At 36.8% G+C, this 18,307-nt stretch overlaps 1 protein-coding gene across 2 annotated transcripts in view; it reads right to left on the minus strand.

Moving 5' to 3' along the window:
• Positions 1-18,307, minus strand: part of CERT1 (ceramide transporter 1) — a 73,722-nt gene that overhangs the window by 15,003 nt on the left and 40,412 nt on the right. For both annotated transcript variants that reach the window (XM_054184691.1, XM_054184692.1), the window contains exons 4-8: positions 14,679-14,786; positions 13,749-13,887; positions 12,672-12,755; positions 6,458-6,615; positions 499-591 (exon numbers count right to left, since the gene is read on the minus strand). In XM_054184691.1, coding sequence (XP_054040666.1) covers positions 499-591; positions 6,458-6,615; positions 12,672-12,755; positions 13,749-13,887; positions 14,679-14,786 — 582 coding nt within the window. The remainder of the gene's footprint in view (positions 1-498; positions 592-6,457; positions 6,616-12,671; positions 12,756-13,748; positions 13,888-14,678; positions 14,787-18,307) is intronic.

Raw genomic sequence — 18,307 nt, forward strand, 5'->3', positions numbered from 1 at the left:
GAAATATGTAATTTAACAGATGAAAGGTACCTAAAAAAAAAAATCACTGAATTTGTGAACCTAAAATTTCAAGTGGCAGTGACAAGTTAAAAATCAATTCAAGTTAAACTTCAGACTCCAGGCCTGCCTCTGTAGTCGGGGTTTTCCTATTTGCTTTACATATCTATACAGCTGAACCATTAAAAAGGGAAAGTACAAAACTATTGCGCATAAGCAGAATCAAGTGTACAAGAGGAACAACCGAAAATCAGCAGAAATATCTGTAAGCAAAGTGCTTTAGACAAAAGCAGAACATGGAAGCCTGAGGTGAAGACAGACCACCATTCTAAAATTAGGGACTGAGATTCTTCATACAGTTTCAGTTTCCAAGAAAAGTGACATGAACACACTTGCACAAGCAAAACACCCTGAGTTACAAACCTCTTTTCCCCCTTTGAGAAACAAAGCAATCTTTAAAAGTCATAGTGTTTTTAAAAATTTCAAAAGCAAAATTTGTACCTCATAGTCTGGCCCTCCAAAGTGGGACTTTTTCTTCAGTTCTGTCACAGCATTTTTGTATGCTTCTTCAATTCTTCTCCTTTTCTCTGTCTCCTGTAAAATTACACGATCGTTTCATGTGGTGAGAATGTATTGACTGATAATAGTCAACATGTCAATAAATGCAATGACCAGTGTAATTTTTTCCCAAGTAACAGTTACAAAGCTGCTGATTTTTAGAATTCATTTGCATGCATGCATTACATGTGCTCATACACACGCATATACAATACAAAGCCTGGGGAGCTAGCTACCTTGAGGATACCTTCTTGAAGTCATGTGGAAGAAACTAGATCAGCATGCAAAAACTGGTATCTGGTTTAGGCATAGCTATTCATGGTTGACTGAGGGTCAGATTTTTGTATCAGACTGACAGTTTATATAAAACTCCTTGACACAGATGCTTCAGCAGTGGTAACAAAGGGTGAAAAGTAAGACTGGTAAAAAGCTAACTTGTTGAACATGGTGAGATACTAATGAGTCACAGTGTGTAACTTTGTATCTATAATTAGCTCACATGGGATCAATGTGAATCATTTTGTGAACTCCATGCAGAGATTAACAACATCATTCTCCCATAATACGTGTGGGGCTGTACTACAGCCACTGATGGTGTCTATATTATTGTATATTTTGAATAAAAAGGTAGTAACGCCAAAATCAGAGTAAGTCTAATATTTCCTCTGTAAATTCTACATACTTCTAGATATTCTCAGTGAAAAAGCTATAAAAAAAATCTGAAATTCTTGCAGAATTCAGCTTTAACACTCAAGATGTTTCTCCGTCCCCTTTCAGAATCACTTCAGGTGGAAGAAAGTTAAGTTTTATAGTGACAATTGGACACCAGACACTACTCATTCTTGCAGACATGAGCATAATTATTCAGCAACCCAATCTGAACTTTAAAGATTCAGTGGCAAAGCCTTAAGCAATGCTGAAAGGCTGAGTTTTACAACTGTGAATTTAGTGATAACATTCACTCTGGAACACATTTTCCAGTTTCTAATGAAAAGTTTGAAAAGTAAGCCAACAGTTCTGATGTAAAAAAAAAAGTAGTATAGTTTTCCATAGAAAAAAATCTTAGTAAAAAAAATGAAGACAGTATTGTCTTTATGTGTGAACATAGCCTTTTCCCTTCGGAAACTGTCAGAGGCAGTAACTGCTAACACATTTAACAAAATTTGCACATTTATCTTTTCTGAAAGTAACTGAAGAGTCCTGAAGATGTGTAAAGCATGACTTGAGTATAAGTCAGAGAGAAACCACAGAAGTTTTACCAGAACACTTTGAATGGAAAATAAAAAACAAAGAAACAAAATAAAACACAATTCCTCCTCCCACTTGCCCCAAATCCCCACACTTTCTGTATTTCAATCTGCAAGTTAGTGATAATTCACATGTGTCAAAACACAACTCTCCAAATCTGCCAGCTTTTCTTGGCAACAACATTAAAAAAGGCAGAAACTGGGAAACTGTTTGACTGCATAGCAGAAAAATTACTGGTGTATTAAAACTCTAAAATTTAATCATCATTTCAGTTACAGTTGTCAAAGGTGAACAGAATAAGCTATCTACATGTGTTAATCTTAAGGTAAAATTTAATGTTCAGAAGGTAAGTTTGCTTGTTAATAACAACTAGTAAGACCAAAGGAAACAAGAGTAGAAAAAAATATTGCAGTCAAGACAACAAAAAACATCCTTACAATGATTTCATTGCAAATAAAACAGTGGGCCAAATACAAGATATTAAATTATTTATTTGTTTATCCATTTTAAGAAAAGTCTATTTTAAAATACAATGAAGTGGCTCACACTGAAAAATATACTGCACTGGAAAAATAAAAAGTTAAGCTCAAGAGTAAAAAGTCAAAAGCAAAGCAATTACCTTTAGATAACATTACATGCTTTTGTATTAATTTTATTCTGGACATTTGACTGCTTTGGTAACAGAAAGAAAACTAAATACAGAATTCTAAAATTATAATTGTTAAGTTCATTATTTTAGCAGTCTCCTTAAAAATTAAAATATGTTTTTATAATAATTTCTTGTTTTTAAAGGTTTAGAAATAGTTTCCAACCTTCAGAATGTAACTTAAACTCCTTTTATTTTAAAATAAAATGGGGTTATAGAGAAAGATACTCACTTCATAACACTGTACTCATCTCTAGACAAACTGTAGTCACCTCCAGATCCAACAAATTCTACTGACTTGAGCTTTTTTTAACACGAGACATTTTTTAGGACAGCTATAATTTTGAAACATGCTTGTCTCGAGTTCAGCAGACATGAATCTATCTTGCCTCTTCAGGCTAAGCTAACCTTCTACAAGATGGAGGCTGTATAATTTTGTGAGGTAGCAGGACTCTTACTGATCGCCAATGTGTGCTGCTGGTAAGTAGCAGTAGGTAGTTCTGAAGTTACTGGAGTGAGGAGGCTGGAAAGGAGAGTGAGCTGGATCACACTGGCACTTAACACTACTTGTAAAACACCCATTGATTTTAGCCACTGACAGAGATCTTACACTTCCTGTGACAAACCTGCACAGCACAGAGCTGGTGGCATGAATCTGCTAGATGGTCTTTTACAGCCACTGGACAGACTTACAAAAGCTCTAAAACCCTCCAAGCTAGAACTTAAACACAAACAGCTGCTCCAACTTAATGTGATTTTCCCCTCTAATCTCTCTTAGAGAAGGTATTCTGAACTTCATCACCTCACAATATTTACACCCTTTTCAGAGCAGTTTACACATATATCCAAGAAAAACAAAAGTACAAAGATCAACACCAATCTCCTCCCACATCTATTTAACAGATTAAGAGAGTAATGTTTTTTGCTTAGGCCCATAGTTATGGAGCAGATCACCTTGAGTGCCATTACAAGTCATATAATGGAGAAGCAGGGGATCAGGCCTAGTCAGCACGGGTTTAGGAAAGGCAGGTCCTGCCTGATGAACCTGATCTCCTTCTATGACAAGATGACCCGATTATTGGATGAGGGAAAGGCTGTGGACATTGTCTCCCTAGACTTTTCAAAAAGCATTTGACACTGTCCCCCATAGAATTCTCATGGAAAAACTGGCGGCTCATGGCCTGGATGAGCATACGATCTGCTGGATCAAGCACTGGCTGGATGGGCAGTCCCAAAGAGTGGTGGTCAATGGAGTTATATCCATCTGGTGGCCAGTCACAAGTGGTGTCCCTCAGGGCTCAGTGTTGGGACCATTTCTGTTTAACATCTTTATTGATGACCTTGATAAGGACACAGAGTGTAACATCAGCAAGTTTGCAGATGACACGAAGCTAAGTGGGAGTGTTGATCTACATGAGGATAGGGAGGCTCTACAGAGAGACTTGGATAGATTGGACCGATGGGCCAATGCCAATGGAATGTGCTTCAACAAGGCCAAGTGCCGGGTCCTGCACTTGGGCCACAACAACCCCATGCATCGCTACAGGCTTGGGGAAGTGTGGCTGGAGAGCTGCCTGGCAGAAAAGAACCTGGGGGTTCTAATTGACAAGCGGCTGAACATGAGCCAGCAGTGTGCCCAGGTGGCCAAGAGGGCCAATGCCATCCTGGCTTGTATTAGAAATAGTGTGAGCAGCAGAAGGAGGGAGGTGATTGTCCCCCTGTACTCAACACTGGTGAGGCCACACCTTGAGTATTGTGTCCAGTTCTGGGCACCTCAATACAAGAGAGAGATTGAGGTGCTGGAGCAAGTGCAGAGCAGGGCAATGAAGCTGGTGAAGGGCCTGCAGAATAAATCTTATGAGGAGCGATTGGAGGACCTGGGACTGTTTAGTTTGAGGAAGAGGAGGCTGAGGGGAGACCACATCACTCTCTACAGCTACTTGAAAGGACATTCTATCTATTTTCTATCAGCAATGAATTGGTCTTCCCCAAGTCAAGAATGTTCTTGCCATGAGAAGAACCAGTAAGCAAGCTCCCTGTCTTTCTCCTGACCCATGAGCTTTCTCATCCTATTTTTTCCCCCTAATCCTGCTGGATGGGTGGTGAGCAACCATGTGGGCATTTGGGTGTTAGCCAAGGTTAGCCCACCACAATTCTGTATTATTTTATTAAATAAAAATCTCCTCTTCCAAAAGGCTAGCAATTAGGGGAATACAAATAAAAAGTAATTTTATGAGAATTACAATGCACGTGCTGTAAACACCAGAAAATTTGACAAATATGACTTTAAAGAGCTGCAAGTCTACCAAAACAGACCAACTTAAAATCTCGAAGTTTTTAGAAGACTTTGCTATTTTAATTTCTGGGAAAGCAACTGCAAATAAGCTTGTGACCCCCTTTAAAATTTATTTACTCATGCTGTATGAGGCATCAGTCACATGAGACCGAAAGTGAAATTTAGGTTTGAATTTGTTAATCACTTGCATCTGAGAACAAGTGCTTTAAAGTTTGTCCACAGAAGAAGAAAAAAGTGACAAGTAACTAATCTAAACAAATTCAAGTTCTATATTAAAATATTATTCTGCATTAACATATACTAACCTAGGGGCAAGAAAAAGTCACTTCATCCATGCTCTAAGCAAAGTGATCAACAAAACTGAACTGTGTTTGCTCAGCCTGGGAAGAAAAGGTTTTTGTGGGAGGACCTAATAGTAGCCTTCCAATACATCCAAGAAAGTCACAAAGAAACTGAGCCAGACTCTTCACAGCAGTCTATAGCAGAAGGATGAAAAACAATAAGCAGATACTGGAGTAAGAGTTATTCCAGCTAGATAAGGAAAAACTTTTCACTGTAACAGCTGAGCAGAACAGGCTGCCCAGAAGAGGTGTGCCATCTCCAGCCTTGGAGACCTGAAACCAGGCCCAATAAAGCCCTGAGCAACCTGGTCTGATATCAAACTTACCTTTAAGCAGGAGGCTGGAGAGAGAGACCTCTTGATGTCTCTACTCCAACCTGAATTACCCTACGATCCTATGAACAAGCTTCAGGTCTTGGATCGACTGTAATTCCTCCAACTACTTAGATGAAGCAGTAACAAATAAGGTACTGACAAAAGTTGCAATACAGTTAGACAGTGCCAGGTCTTTGACATATGGATAAACGTGACCCGAGGTCAAGGATTCAAACATGGATGTATTTTGTCTGAATGCTTTCATTCTTTGAATTGCATACCACTAAAACATATGGAGTAAGATCTGAAGTGTGATATACACCACATGGAAACATATTAAATGAAAAGCAAGAGACAACAGCTAGAAGACTGCACAGGACACCAGCCAGTGATGGCAGAATTCTACAAATCAAAGCCTGAAGTAAAACCTAGCTATGCCTCCAGCATATCTCATGAGAGAAGACAGTGCTCCTTTTGAGTTGCTACAGTGGTTGAGTAGGCTTAGCATGAACTATCACCACCATTAGAATAACAGATGTTCCACTACCACATACCTAAAAAGTTTAACCAGTCAGTATGAAACATGACTTAATCTTCTTCCATCTCCTAAAGGAAAGTGAAATAATTGTATCTTAAGGATACATTTAAAGTTAGAACTGGTTGTTCTACTCAGTATTGTCACCATCTCTTATCACAATTAAAACACTTCAGAGATTTGCACATCCTTTTGCAAGCATGGATTATTACGCCTCTTTTAGAAGGCTGCAAACAATACACTTATTACCATGGAATACTGTCAGGTTCTCTATAAATATAAAAGATATATGAATACTATCTGAACAAGGGCTGGGAAAAGAAAGACTATGATGAATAATACTGCTATAACACCAGCCAGGATGAAGGTTTAACATTTTATGGGACTAATAATGAAATCACCTAAAACTAATAAATGCTGTATATAAAAATAAACGCATTACCTGTGAAAAAAGTTAACAGCTCATTTGAAGTTGTAACTTCAAGCTAAAGTTCAATAAGAGCAAAAGGAAAATGATCTTACCTTATCTAGCCTTTTTTGCCAGCTTTCTTCACGTTTTACCATGAGTTCAATACAATGAGAGAGTGTAGCAAGGATTCCAGCAGTAGTTGCCTTGAAAGTTATAGCTTCTCCTTTAAAGTCTATGCCATTAATTCCTTTGGGTGTCACATGCGGAAACACTAAAAACAAACACGAATCATTCACTGATAGCTGCCTTTAACTCAAAACAAGCATTTTACATGTATGCTTTATATTACAATTGAAGAAAACAGACTGGCTAGAAAGTTAATTTAAAATAAAAATTAGAAGTGCTAATAATTTTCAGCTATCCACAGGATAAGGAAAGAGATTCAAATGGAGGAACACGTCCCTTCAGCTTCATCTTGCTATGCTGTATTTCAGGTCTGCTTGTAATGCTGTATTACTCTGCACTCTGCAAATCATGTGGGTGGAGGGAGTGGTAATACTTCGTAACAATAGCAGTTTGACAGCTTGAAGTGGGGCCTAATTAACACAAAGCAACCTTAAAACTTATCTGATACAGCACTCAGAAAGGAAAAAATTCAAAATGCAATCAAACCCAAACCATAACATTCAAGGTTGCTTTAAGCAGGTAATTATAGATTTAAAAACCTCAAAGTAAAAAGGTATGATTTAAGATAAAAGTATCAAATCTGTTGAATTATCCAAGTACTGTGGGTTTTGCAGTTCTAACAACTACTTCATGCTGTCAACGAAGCCATCTGTTGCTAAGGCTATTTAAACAAGTCACTTAAAATGTGTGACAAAAAAAATACCTATTATATGTCAAACTCGTATGTAGGTTGACATAATAACGAATCAAACACTACACGTTAGTGTCAGAAAATATTAGAAAGCAGAAATAACACCCATGTTGAAGCTGACTGAGCCCAGCAAGTTAAAGTAACTCCTGCTATGCCATGGGGCAAGCTAATGACATCACCTACGTGGATATCGCTCCCCCCAGCCCCAGTCTGTCAGTTTGTCAACATGCCACTGTTATGGTTTAAAAAGTACAAATAAATATTTGTGCAAGTTTATTCAATATCTGCCTGCAAGGGCGAAGCGGAGCTTTCAAGCAGTTCAGTTCTTGTTGGGAAGAGAAATGCAGTTGCTGTTCTCTAATGGTAGAGCACCGCATCTACACTTTGGTAACAGAAAGCAATCACCACTTAAACTTAAGCAATGGTTTAAGTCTCTAGAGGTTTTATACTCCCTCCTTTCAGAAGGATTCAAACTATTTTTCAAACAGATGATGATTACAGACTACACACTACTTCAAATACCTCAATAAGCATATATGCTATGGCAGAATGCAGATTATTTTTTGTTTCATGTTAATCAAGAATACTCCCTAAAAGGTAAAGATGATGGGCACTGGAGAAAAAAAGGAAAGTAAGAGAAAGCAAAACCTGCTTCAGAAACAATAATGATCAGAGCAGCTCTCCCTCCCTCTAACAGCTGCAGAGGGAACACGGGGGAGGCTGAGACTGAAAGTGGCATAAGCTGGCAAGAAGGCAATGCAGTGGATTTAGTGAGAATAATGAAAATTACACAACAAGAGCTTCACCCATAACACTTCACAACTGAAAAATACAGTTGATGCTAATAATTTGTTCTGTTTGTGTAGACTCTGTTCATGTGCAGGCTTACCAGCACAGCTATAATGCTTATATATATGGTTTTTCTCTCTTAATTACGCAAGATGCTAGACATGCTGAAGAAACTACCACTATCTGCAACACTATAAAATAATTTCAGAAATCTCTATGCTATATTCTAGGGGAGATGCAGCAATGCAGCCTCATTTCCTGGAAAAAGCCATCATTTGTTCCTAGATAACTTTAGGTCTCAACTACGGCTCTTTAATACTTCCATACAGTTTCAGTCGTCATATATTCTAAGTCATTCTTTAATGGCTGGGTCTCATAGTAGCAGTGATACATACAGAGCTTGCAATTTTAAAGTCAGTGCCCAAAGTTCCCCCTTCAGCCATTATAATTGTGGGCAAAACCAAACTTCTTGCAGGAAAATGCAAAACCTGTTTCTTTGAAGAGATGGTCACTCAAGAGATTCCTTGCAATGGATGGGAGTATTTTGGTTCACTCCTAATCACAGGAGACATTTGTCTTCCCAGATTGTGTCAGAAGATGACCTCAAACCTTGTCTCAGTAACAGCTGAGCTTCAGCACATTAGAAGTATTTGTCAGGAGATTTTCTCTTTGAAGAGCCCGAACATCTTTCCTATTCCTTTTTCATGCTTTTTTTTTTTTTAATGTCGGCTTCAAGATTGAGTATTTCAAAGTGAAATCTAGCATCAGGAGATCTATATGGTTCAAGGTAAAGCTAATAGGAAACTGTTCTTAGCACTGCAACTGTTCTTCTAGCTTTGTGATCAAACTGCATGCAGCCAACTGAAAAAAGCAGCAGGATGATTTTTCTCCAACTTTAACTTCAGTTTCAGCACCTTCCAAGTGTTTCCTTTTTAATTATTCTGTCTCTTAAGCATTTAACTTTAATTCTGATTGTTTTCTCTTGCCTTTCATGTAAAGGATTCCTCATACTTTAGCCTTCAATAGCATTTTAGCCCTTCTCTGCTACACTTCTGTGTCTGTTAGGATAGGTTAGCTTTCCCTTCTTGTTCCTAAGATTCTATTTGTAACACTTTCCCAGATGTTCAAAACATCACGTGTTTGATCAAATCTGTTTTTCCAGTGAATCAGAAAATTATCTGAAAGACAGTAAGTAGAAAGAAGTTCCTTTATCTTTCCCATTTTATGCCACCATAAGATCTTATGTGACTAAACTAATTCTAAGTGAAAAAGAAATGTTTGGGTGCATGACGTATTTATTGATACCTACTGTTGTTGATCTTCTGTGGATAGCAGTAGGATCAATATGATTAGTTTTAGTCTAACAACCACCCCATTATTTCAGCAATAAATTGGTGAATATTCTTCTTCCATTCACAGTACAAAAATCCAGCATAAATCCCACTATGTTTTACATCAAATTTCTCCTATTCATCCTCTGTACCATTTCCATCTCCATAGTTCCAGTACAAAACCACCTATGTCTTCAAAGAGGTTCCTTAAGTAGGTTTCACCTGCTCTTCCTATTCTTACATAATTTAAATCTAAATACACTCATTTTCCTCAGCATGGGAACAGAGAGACGAACAGATTGCTGCGATGGATGGGAACACTTGCTGATCAAGATTCTACATTCTTAGAATATAAGATCCCAATGGGTAAATATTCATCAGCCAGACTCTCCCTTGGTGTTCTGTATAAATGACCATTGTTTCAGTTACCAGATTTTTTTAATTGGAAAGTGATTAATAGATGTAAATACCTTCATAGTACTCTTCCTATCTCTTCACTCAAAGATCCTAGAGAACACAGAAAAGAAAAAGCTCCCCTATCCAAAACATCTTCTTCACAGTAGTATACCAGTCTCTACAGTCATGTTAACTTTTGCCTCCCACACAGGAAAGCTGCAGAAGTGAATAAATTTCAAAATACAACGTGAATATGGTCCCTTAAGTCAGTCTTAAATCTAATGATTTGAGCATGAGATTGGCACACTAGTGGTTTGAACAGCAGGCTCAAACACTCCTTCTTATCACAGTAGGCTAAATAAGAGGTTGAACCCAGGCTTCTCACTTCATGGAGCACTGACGGCAGAACAGGCCCAGAATAAACAGGCAACCACTTCTCAGCCAGAATTAAGATTGTTCCGGTCCTTCTAGGACTGGAGGAAGACTTCAAAAAGGGAACCTGAAATTTGAGAAACCAAAGAATACCTAACAGCTGCTCTGAGGCTCAGCCTTAGAAAAGGGTGAAGATAAATCTTTTCATTACCAGTTAGTCTGAGTAGTTTTCTGCCCAATACATGGGCATGGCTGTTTCAATCAGAGACATCTACTTCCCCCCACTGCATCACTTATGATTCCACTTTAGGGCAGAGACTCCAATTTTTCATTTCTAATCAAGCTCTGCAGCACTCAGCTACTAAATATTTAATCGATTTAGCCCTTAGAAATGAAACTGAGGCACAGAAAAACTAAAATGGAGATAAAGCTTTTCATAGAAATAATTGACAGAAAGTAAATTTAATGTAAGCAGGAATCATAACAATGGGAATTAGAAGTTCTGCAAAAGCAAGGGGTCACAGAAATTTTCTGTAGTGAGCTATCCTGAGTTTATATACAGGCAGCCATAATACATAGTAATTTCTTAGCATGTAAGTTCCCAAAGACTTGATAGAGAACTTTTTACAAGAGGAATATGGACATCACTTCAAATTCTTGATAAATAGGTGATAAAAAAACCTCACTATGAAGTCATTTACTTTGCATTTATATATTCCAAGATGACCACATGTACCAAAAATGTAACTTTCCTAATGACATTCCCAATATGTGTGTATATATAGCAGATACTCCAGAAGAACATAGATATGAAGAAACGTTCTAAAGGTAAATTGAGCTGAAACTCCTACATGATCTTACAAAAATTAAGTTCGACAAAGACACCTCTTTCAAAATGAATCATGCAGTAAAATTAAATTCTCACTTAACACTTTTTTTTTTTTAAAGAAGGCTTTTTCCGTTTTCTGAAATTTGTTCTGACTTAACAGTCCTCGAAGAAAACGTCATTTTATAGACACAATAGGGTTAGTCAAACTGTGCATTTGCTTCCAGGTGAGCATTGCAAGCTTGCTTATCTTTGGTGATACAAGGCAAGAAAGATTTATTCAAAACTTCGGCATTATATGACAGTTAACCACTGAAATCAGCTTTACAAATAATCCTTAGTAAAGCAAGCACTTCACATAATTGAAAAAAGTCTACTTGTATGATGTATTCTAGAAATATGCTGAAAGCTCCTTCCATTTCCTTTCCGCTCTCCTTGTAACAGTTTTGGCTCTACTCTAGAAAGAGCACTTAAATACAGCAAGGAAAGATGTAACAAATGGGGACAACAGCCAATTAAAAAGAAAACAGAACACACAGAAAAGGCTTATTTTGCCCATGTATCTTCCAGGGTATTGAAAGTGTTTATGTTTTAAAAAACACTTTTGGTGAGTACTTTGGTAAATCCCATCAGATTTGAAACTGGAGGTAATGAATCACAGCGAAACTCTGATTCAAAGTCTAAGAAATACCTTAGGACTCACTGAATTGTCAACAATGGAAAATACAGTAAAAAAAGGATAAAATTATGAGTAAGAGTCAGTAATAGTGTTGACTTAACTATAATGTAGCCATAGAACTTGAAAAAACATATGGGGACATAGCTAACTGGAAAAGCACTGTGCTCCACTACACTCCAAATAAATACCTAATAAAGCAGGTAACACAAGAAAAATGGCAATTACCTGTTACAAATCTGAGTTCCCAGTGTCTGAATGATGCAGCTGTTTCAACAGAATTTTGTAGTGAAAATGGCTTTGGACACAGAATAGTAAATTCCAGCTTGACAAACTTGCATTAATATTTGTGTGAATAGAATCATAGAATCATTCAGGTTGGAAAAGACCCTAAGGATCATCGAGTCCGACCATCATCTCCACTCTACAAAGTTCTCCCTTACACCATATCCCTTAACACCACATCTAAACAAGTCTTAAACACATCCAGGGATGGTGACTCCACCACCTCCCTGGGTAGCCTATTCCAGTGTCTGACCACTCTTTCTGCGAATAATTTTTTCCTAATGTCCAGTCTAAACCTACCCTGTTGCAGCTTAAAGCCATTCCCTCTTGTTCTATCGCTAATTACCTGTGAGAAGAAACCAGTACCAACCTCCCTACAATGTCCTTTCAAGTAGCTGTAGAGAGTGATGTGGTCTCCCCTCAGCCTCCTCTTCCTCAAACTAAACAGTCCCAGCTCCTCCAATCGCTCCTCATAAGATTTATTCTGCAGGCCCTTCACCAGCTTCGTTGCCATGCTCTGCACTTGCTCCAGCACCTTGATCTCTCTCTCGTATTGAGGTGCTCAAAACTGGACACAAGAATTAAGAGTAACTCAGAGAATCATGAAAAGCAACTAATGAATGATAACATGAATAAGACCTTCCTGTCACATACACTGAAATAACTATTCTTGTGATTTTCTGCTTAGAAAAGAGCATAAATACCTGTCTTGTAAGAGGTTTATCATCATACCATTCATATGAATTTTCAGTGAAAAAAAAATCAGAACACTTACATTTTTCCTTACTGTTGTTACTGTTATGTAAAAAATCCCCATCTGAACGCATTGTAGGGAAATCATCTTCATCATCTTCTACCACTATATTTGAGAGAAAGTGTGTTATGGCAGTGAGAAAGCATTTCCAACTCTTTAATGTGCTAGAAAGAATTAAGAGCTTCACAGCTAGACAGCATTTAGGATTTTTTTTTCTTATAACAGTCATGAAGCGCCCTCCCTCCCCTTGCTTTTTTTTTTTTTTTTTGAACTGAGACCGCTACCAACACTACTGTGAGAAACCATCAGGAGACAAACACTTGCTCAGTATTGAAGTTTAGAACTCGACTCTATGGGAACAACAACATTATTTTGATGTTACAACTGGATAAGCAGGGAGCCACAACTCAAAAACTATCTACTCTTCTAGACTAGAAAGTTCGCAATGAAATGGAATTGTATTTACCTACTGTTTTCTTACTACCAAAAATTTGAAGCTGCCAGGACAAACACAGGGATGGAATGTAAATGCCTCAGGAGAGAGCATGGATATGACAACAAGCTGTGCTCCGAGAAGAGCAATTCAGAGATATGTAGACATCCACATTTGAGTCTACTAGGGCCTCAAGTGTGCATTCAGTGCTCTAGTTCCAGCCAATATATTTCAGAAGCATTCCTTATGGCAGTACCTTTGCCTTTGTTCAAGAATTAATTGTTTCTATCAAAAGTAATATCCTATTGGTTTTTCAAAATAAAAGGTAAGAGACACAGTGATAGACTAACTTGAATTCATCTTATGAGGGTAAACAATTATTGTTCTGTAACATCAAATGCTTAAAAGAGCATTTATTTTGTACAGCTGACAGATACAGGTTAACGTTAAGTTAAGCAGATTTTTATGGGAATCCAACTTCTGAAGTGAAAGTATTTAACATTATTTATGCAGAAATACCTACGATTGATCCCTATACTAAAGAATAAATTTAAGATACATATTTTATTTATATGGCACCAAATGCTATAGTAACTATTTCAAGGGTTATTACTGTGCAAAAAGCTAAATTCTATTGACATAAGAGTTTTCAGTTACAGTTTTACCTTTATCCCTCTGGAGTTCATCTTTGGAAACCGCATCTGCACAGGCATCAAAGTATTTCTGTAAAGTATCAACTTGTCTACACAAGATGTCTCTAAAGGTTTCCATTTCTGCAAGCTTCTCACGTAAGCTATGGCCCTTCTGAAAAAACAAGAGAAAAAGGCCTGAAATGCGTCTAGATACTCAGCAATAGTTCAGTGCATAAATAAAAAAAATGGATTTCTGCAGCTATGAAGAATAAGTTCAAGTACACTAAGGTCATTTTAGATATCAGCAGCTATGAAATACTGTCAATGTTAGAAGAATATAAGAAACTGTATACAAGTGTTCCTTACTCATTTTGTGCACTGGTCTCAACCTTTTGTGTTGACTGCATCTGCTACATTAGAGCATTCAACAAAAGCTTATTAAAAATGCAATCTTGCATGCTACCAACCGTATGCCTATTTGCCTGAAAACAGTTGGCTCCAGTTAATGGTCTTTGTCCTGATCTTTACTCCCCTTTCCTCTGTTGCACCTCTTCTGCTCTGCCAGATACACATCCCACACAAGCTCTTATGTTAAATATTTATCCACATGAGAGAAGGATTTGTCAATCAGTATTAATCAAATTTATTAACCAAGTTACAGAATCAGCACTCCTTTTCATTTAGAGGAGTAAACTAGGTAAGGATAATAAATGTTCTCACAGGTTGACTTCTCTTGCTATTGGAAGATGATGCCACAGTTTAAAAGGGACACCTGCACAGAGGCACGTGAGAGCTTCCTGTGTGATCTGTTCATCATCATATGATGAATTACGAACCCTTACAGTAAATCCAATATTTTGTATTTTTCCTATAATAGTGTGAATGAATCTTCACATAAATTATTTTTTTTCCAGTTGCACGTGTTATTTATGCACCAATACTAAGAAAACTTCATTCACTCACCTTGAACGAAGAGGTGGATGTTGCAGAGTATCCACTTGCTCCAGAAACAAGAGATACCATGGAGCCATGGCGTCGTAAACTTGACTCTGATCCATAGCCAGATTCAGTCTAAGAAAAACAAACCACACACAAAACTAGAGTGCTGAGGCTTTTAATAAAAAAAAAAAAATAATGACAGCAAGATTAATGTAATTTCCTCTGAAACCAGTCCGTTTGTTTCTTGTCAGGAAGCAGCACAGGCTTAACTCAAATTGTGCCTGCATATTTAAGATGCTGATACCGCATCTGTAAAGTTACCATCAATCTATTTTTTGTTATCATAATGATCTGTAAAAAAAATAGTTATCTATTATGTGCCTCCAAAAGAACAAGGCAACATATATTTAAGGGTTCAAAAAAGGGACAATGTTCCATTATTTTGCTTTATGTAATCCCTACCAAGCAATTTTTGCACATCATTCAAAAATCTACAGTACCTCACAATTAATCAGGGGATTAACATTGTTCTGTTTGAAGACAAATCAGACTCAGTCAATCCTTCCAATCATTCAAATAGTGCCATTTTATTTTTAAAACAACAAAATAGAGATCATAGAAAAACAGACAATTACTGCTACCAGGTTCTTTTTTTGGCTTGTTCCAGGCTTCTTTAGCAAAATTCTTTATACAAGACTGAAATTATTTTTTATACAGAACAAAAGTCTACATAAAACAAGGTGAGATACTAAAAGCAAGAGGGAGAAGACAATAATAGTAACGGATTAAATAATGTGAAAAAAAAGAAAAACATCTCTTGATTAAAATAACATTAAAAAGATCTAAAAAGATCATATTTAACAAATCTCCTCACAAATCAAAAAGCAGCAAGTACTGAGAAACTAGAAGAAAAATGTTTGCCTAAAGGTTAATGTAAATGGCCTTTGCATGGCAAAGGAGAAGAAAAACCCTGGAAGAGAATGTAAGAAATAAACGGATGGTCCAGAGTTATATTTGAAATACTGTAAATAATGAGTTTGACAAAGTAGACAGTGACAACATTGTGAAGGACTTTTGACAGAAATAAGAAGTTCTGCAGTAGCATAGAAATTCAGATGGGGCAGGGAGGAGGGGAGATGAAACAAATTATACATTTTGTTGTATAAACAAGAACAAACAAGAAGCAAAGATGAAATTCTAGCTGTTGTACTTTTTATAGAAAAAGGGAACTGCCTAGGCTTTGGGAATACAGGACAGTGCTGATAAATTAAGATGCAAATGAACTTAAAGAGTATTAAAAGCAAGGAGAAAGGACAAAAAGTTGTTTGAAGTGTGGGTTAAAACAAGGGGATTTAGATAATACTGCAATATGCAGGATAAAGTATGTATGTTTGGGTTACAAAGCAGCAGCGGTGGAGAAACCCAGTTAGAGAGACACAAAGGTATGACTGAAAGGAAAAATGAAAGTCCGAGAGTTGCCACATTAATTCCTGAATGAACATGACTGAATGAGATTATCCAACAAAACCAAGCAAGAAGGACCCAAGAGCCAATTTCCATCTGTCCCATTTAAAGAATGAGGTGGAAGACAAGAAAGTATTGAGAAAACAGAAGAGAAACAGGATGAGTATCAAAAGTAGAACCAAAGCTGAAAAATGAATATGACCAAGAAATGCAAGGTAGTTAGAAAAAAGAACTCCAAAAGTCTTGGTGGGAGAAGGCTAAGTGATCATCAACGTAGAATAAAAAAGGGCACTTGTAAATTCAAAAGATTTAATAAGGTATATCTTAAATTCTTTGCTTAATTTAGCAAAAAATCAGAAATACTGCAACTTATCTGAACTAGCATTATGTTTAATGACAGCTTAAAGTGAAATGAAAGAACACAGATATAGTTTCCTTATTAAGTCCTTGATTAATACATCCTTATAAAGTTTATTATATTTTGTAATTTCTGCTATAAATCATGCATTTAAAGCTATTTTATACTGAGGAAGGGTCCTAGAAAAATAGCTATATAAGTGTAGGAACCAAAGTGATAAAAGCTTACTTTTTTTTTTCCCCACAGGGAGCTTTTTTAGAATATCAGTTCAAGTGTTAAGCAGTATACTCAGTTTTGGTAATGCATTTGGGATATTGGACCACAGTTTGAACTGCAATGCAATTAAGTGTAAAGATTATACCTTAATTCACTAGGTTGTAATTTTAAGTATAACAGAAAACAAATAAGGAAGCTTTGGTTAGTTTTTTTGCAAATACTCAAGTAGGGGCTTTTGCCTCTTTTTATGCACTTCAAGTCCTCCAAAGCCTTGACGAGTGAAAACAAAGTCGGTAAGGGAATAAAAGGATTTTTAAGAGGACAAGGAAGAGTTTGGGGCATACGATTATTTCATTTTGGAAGTGTTTAATGAGCATAAATCTTAAAAGAGCATTTTATGAGTCACACACTTTGAAGCATAAAACATTTCTTTTAAGATACCCTCTAAATGCAAATCTAAAAAACTTCTGTTTTACTGGTAACTTCAGTGTTTACTTAATCATATGTTAGAAATATTAAGATGACTCTGAATGTGCTTTTAATACAGTCAGTTTGACAGTGGGGACTCAAATTCTACTTTCTCCATTAAGTTGTACACACTAGAAAGAAGGTAAAACTTTGCTTCAACAGGATATGACTTAATGAACAGATTGATTTTAAGATTTAGCCAAAATATCCACTGCATTTATGTCAAAGCATTTTTAGGACAGCAAACGTCTTCTGATTGCTTTCTTCTTTAAGTGAGAAAGACACACCTGTGCAAAACCTGGATTTAAGTTTAGGAAGTGAAATTTCCGAATTTCTCTATTTGAAGATTTAATTAAAGTCACATCCTAATAGTACTACTCTAGAATTTACAAGAATAGATGTGATCTTAAAAGTAGAAAATCTGGTGACTTGTATTTTAAATTTGAATGAAATACTTTTCTTCCAATATTACCCATACAGCCAATGCTCACTTAAATTAGTCCACAAAATAAAAGCTGAGGGTGAAAGAAAAAAAGCTTCTTTCCATATCAATATGTAAGCTTGATTTTTTTTTTTAAGGTATGTTTTCAGCAATATATTTGACTGTCATTCATGCTTGTGATTAATCAATTCCACTAAACCATTCATCCACGCTTCAGAATTGTATACAAGACAGTATATACAGCTATCAGCTTGCAAACCCTACCAATAAAAAGGTGCTACATTAAAAGCATTTAGGCAGTTTTAGCTATTTGCAACTACTGAGCAAATTCAGCAGACAGAACAGCAGACCAAACAGCACACAGCATGCATCCAAAGCATGCATTTACAGATCATGTTCACAAAACTGTCTCAGACAATTAAGGTTTTAATAGCCAAGGGGAAAAAATGAAAATTGCAAGAATACTTATGTGTCAGAAGAAGAAGGTAAGTAATCCTTTATAACTGATGCAGAGACAAGCCATCCAGCTCACAGCAGACACATGTAAGCAGCTTAACACAAACAACGAAAGCAGGCATCATGCAAAGCCCCACCATTCTACTACCGCAACATCTAAATGAGAGCAGGTCACTGCCGCATTTATGTCTTGCAAAGCAGATCATCATTAACTATTCACTGCAGAAATACTCAATTACTTTGAGAAGA

This window comes from Rissa tridactyla, chromosome Z (genome assembly GCF_028500815.1).
Source record: "Rissa tridactyla isolate bRisTri1 chromosome Z, bRisTri1.patW.cur.20221130, whole genome shotgun sequence".
Taxonomy (NCBI): Eukaryota; Metazoa; Chordata; class Aves; order Charadriiformes; family Laridae; genus Rissa; species Rissa tridactyla.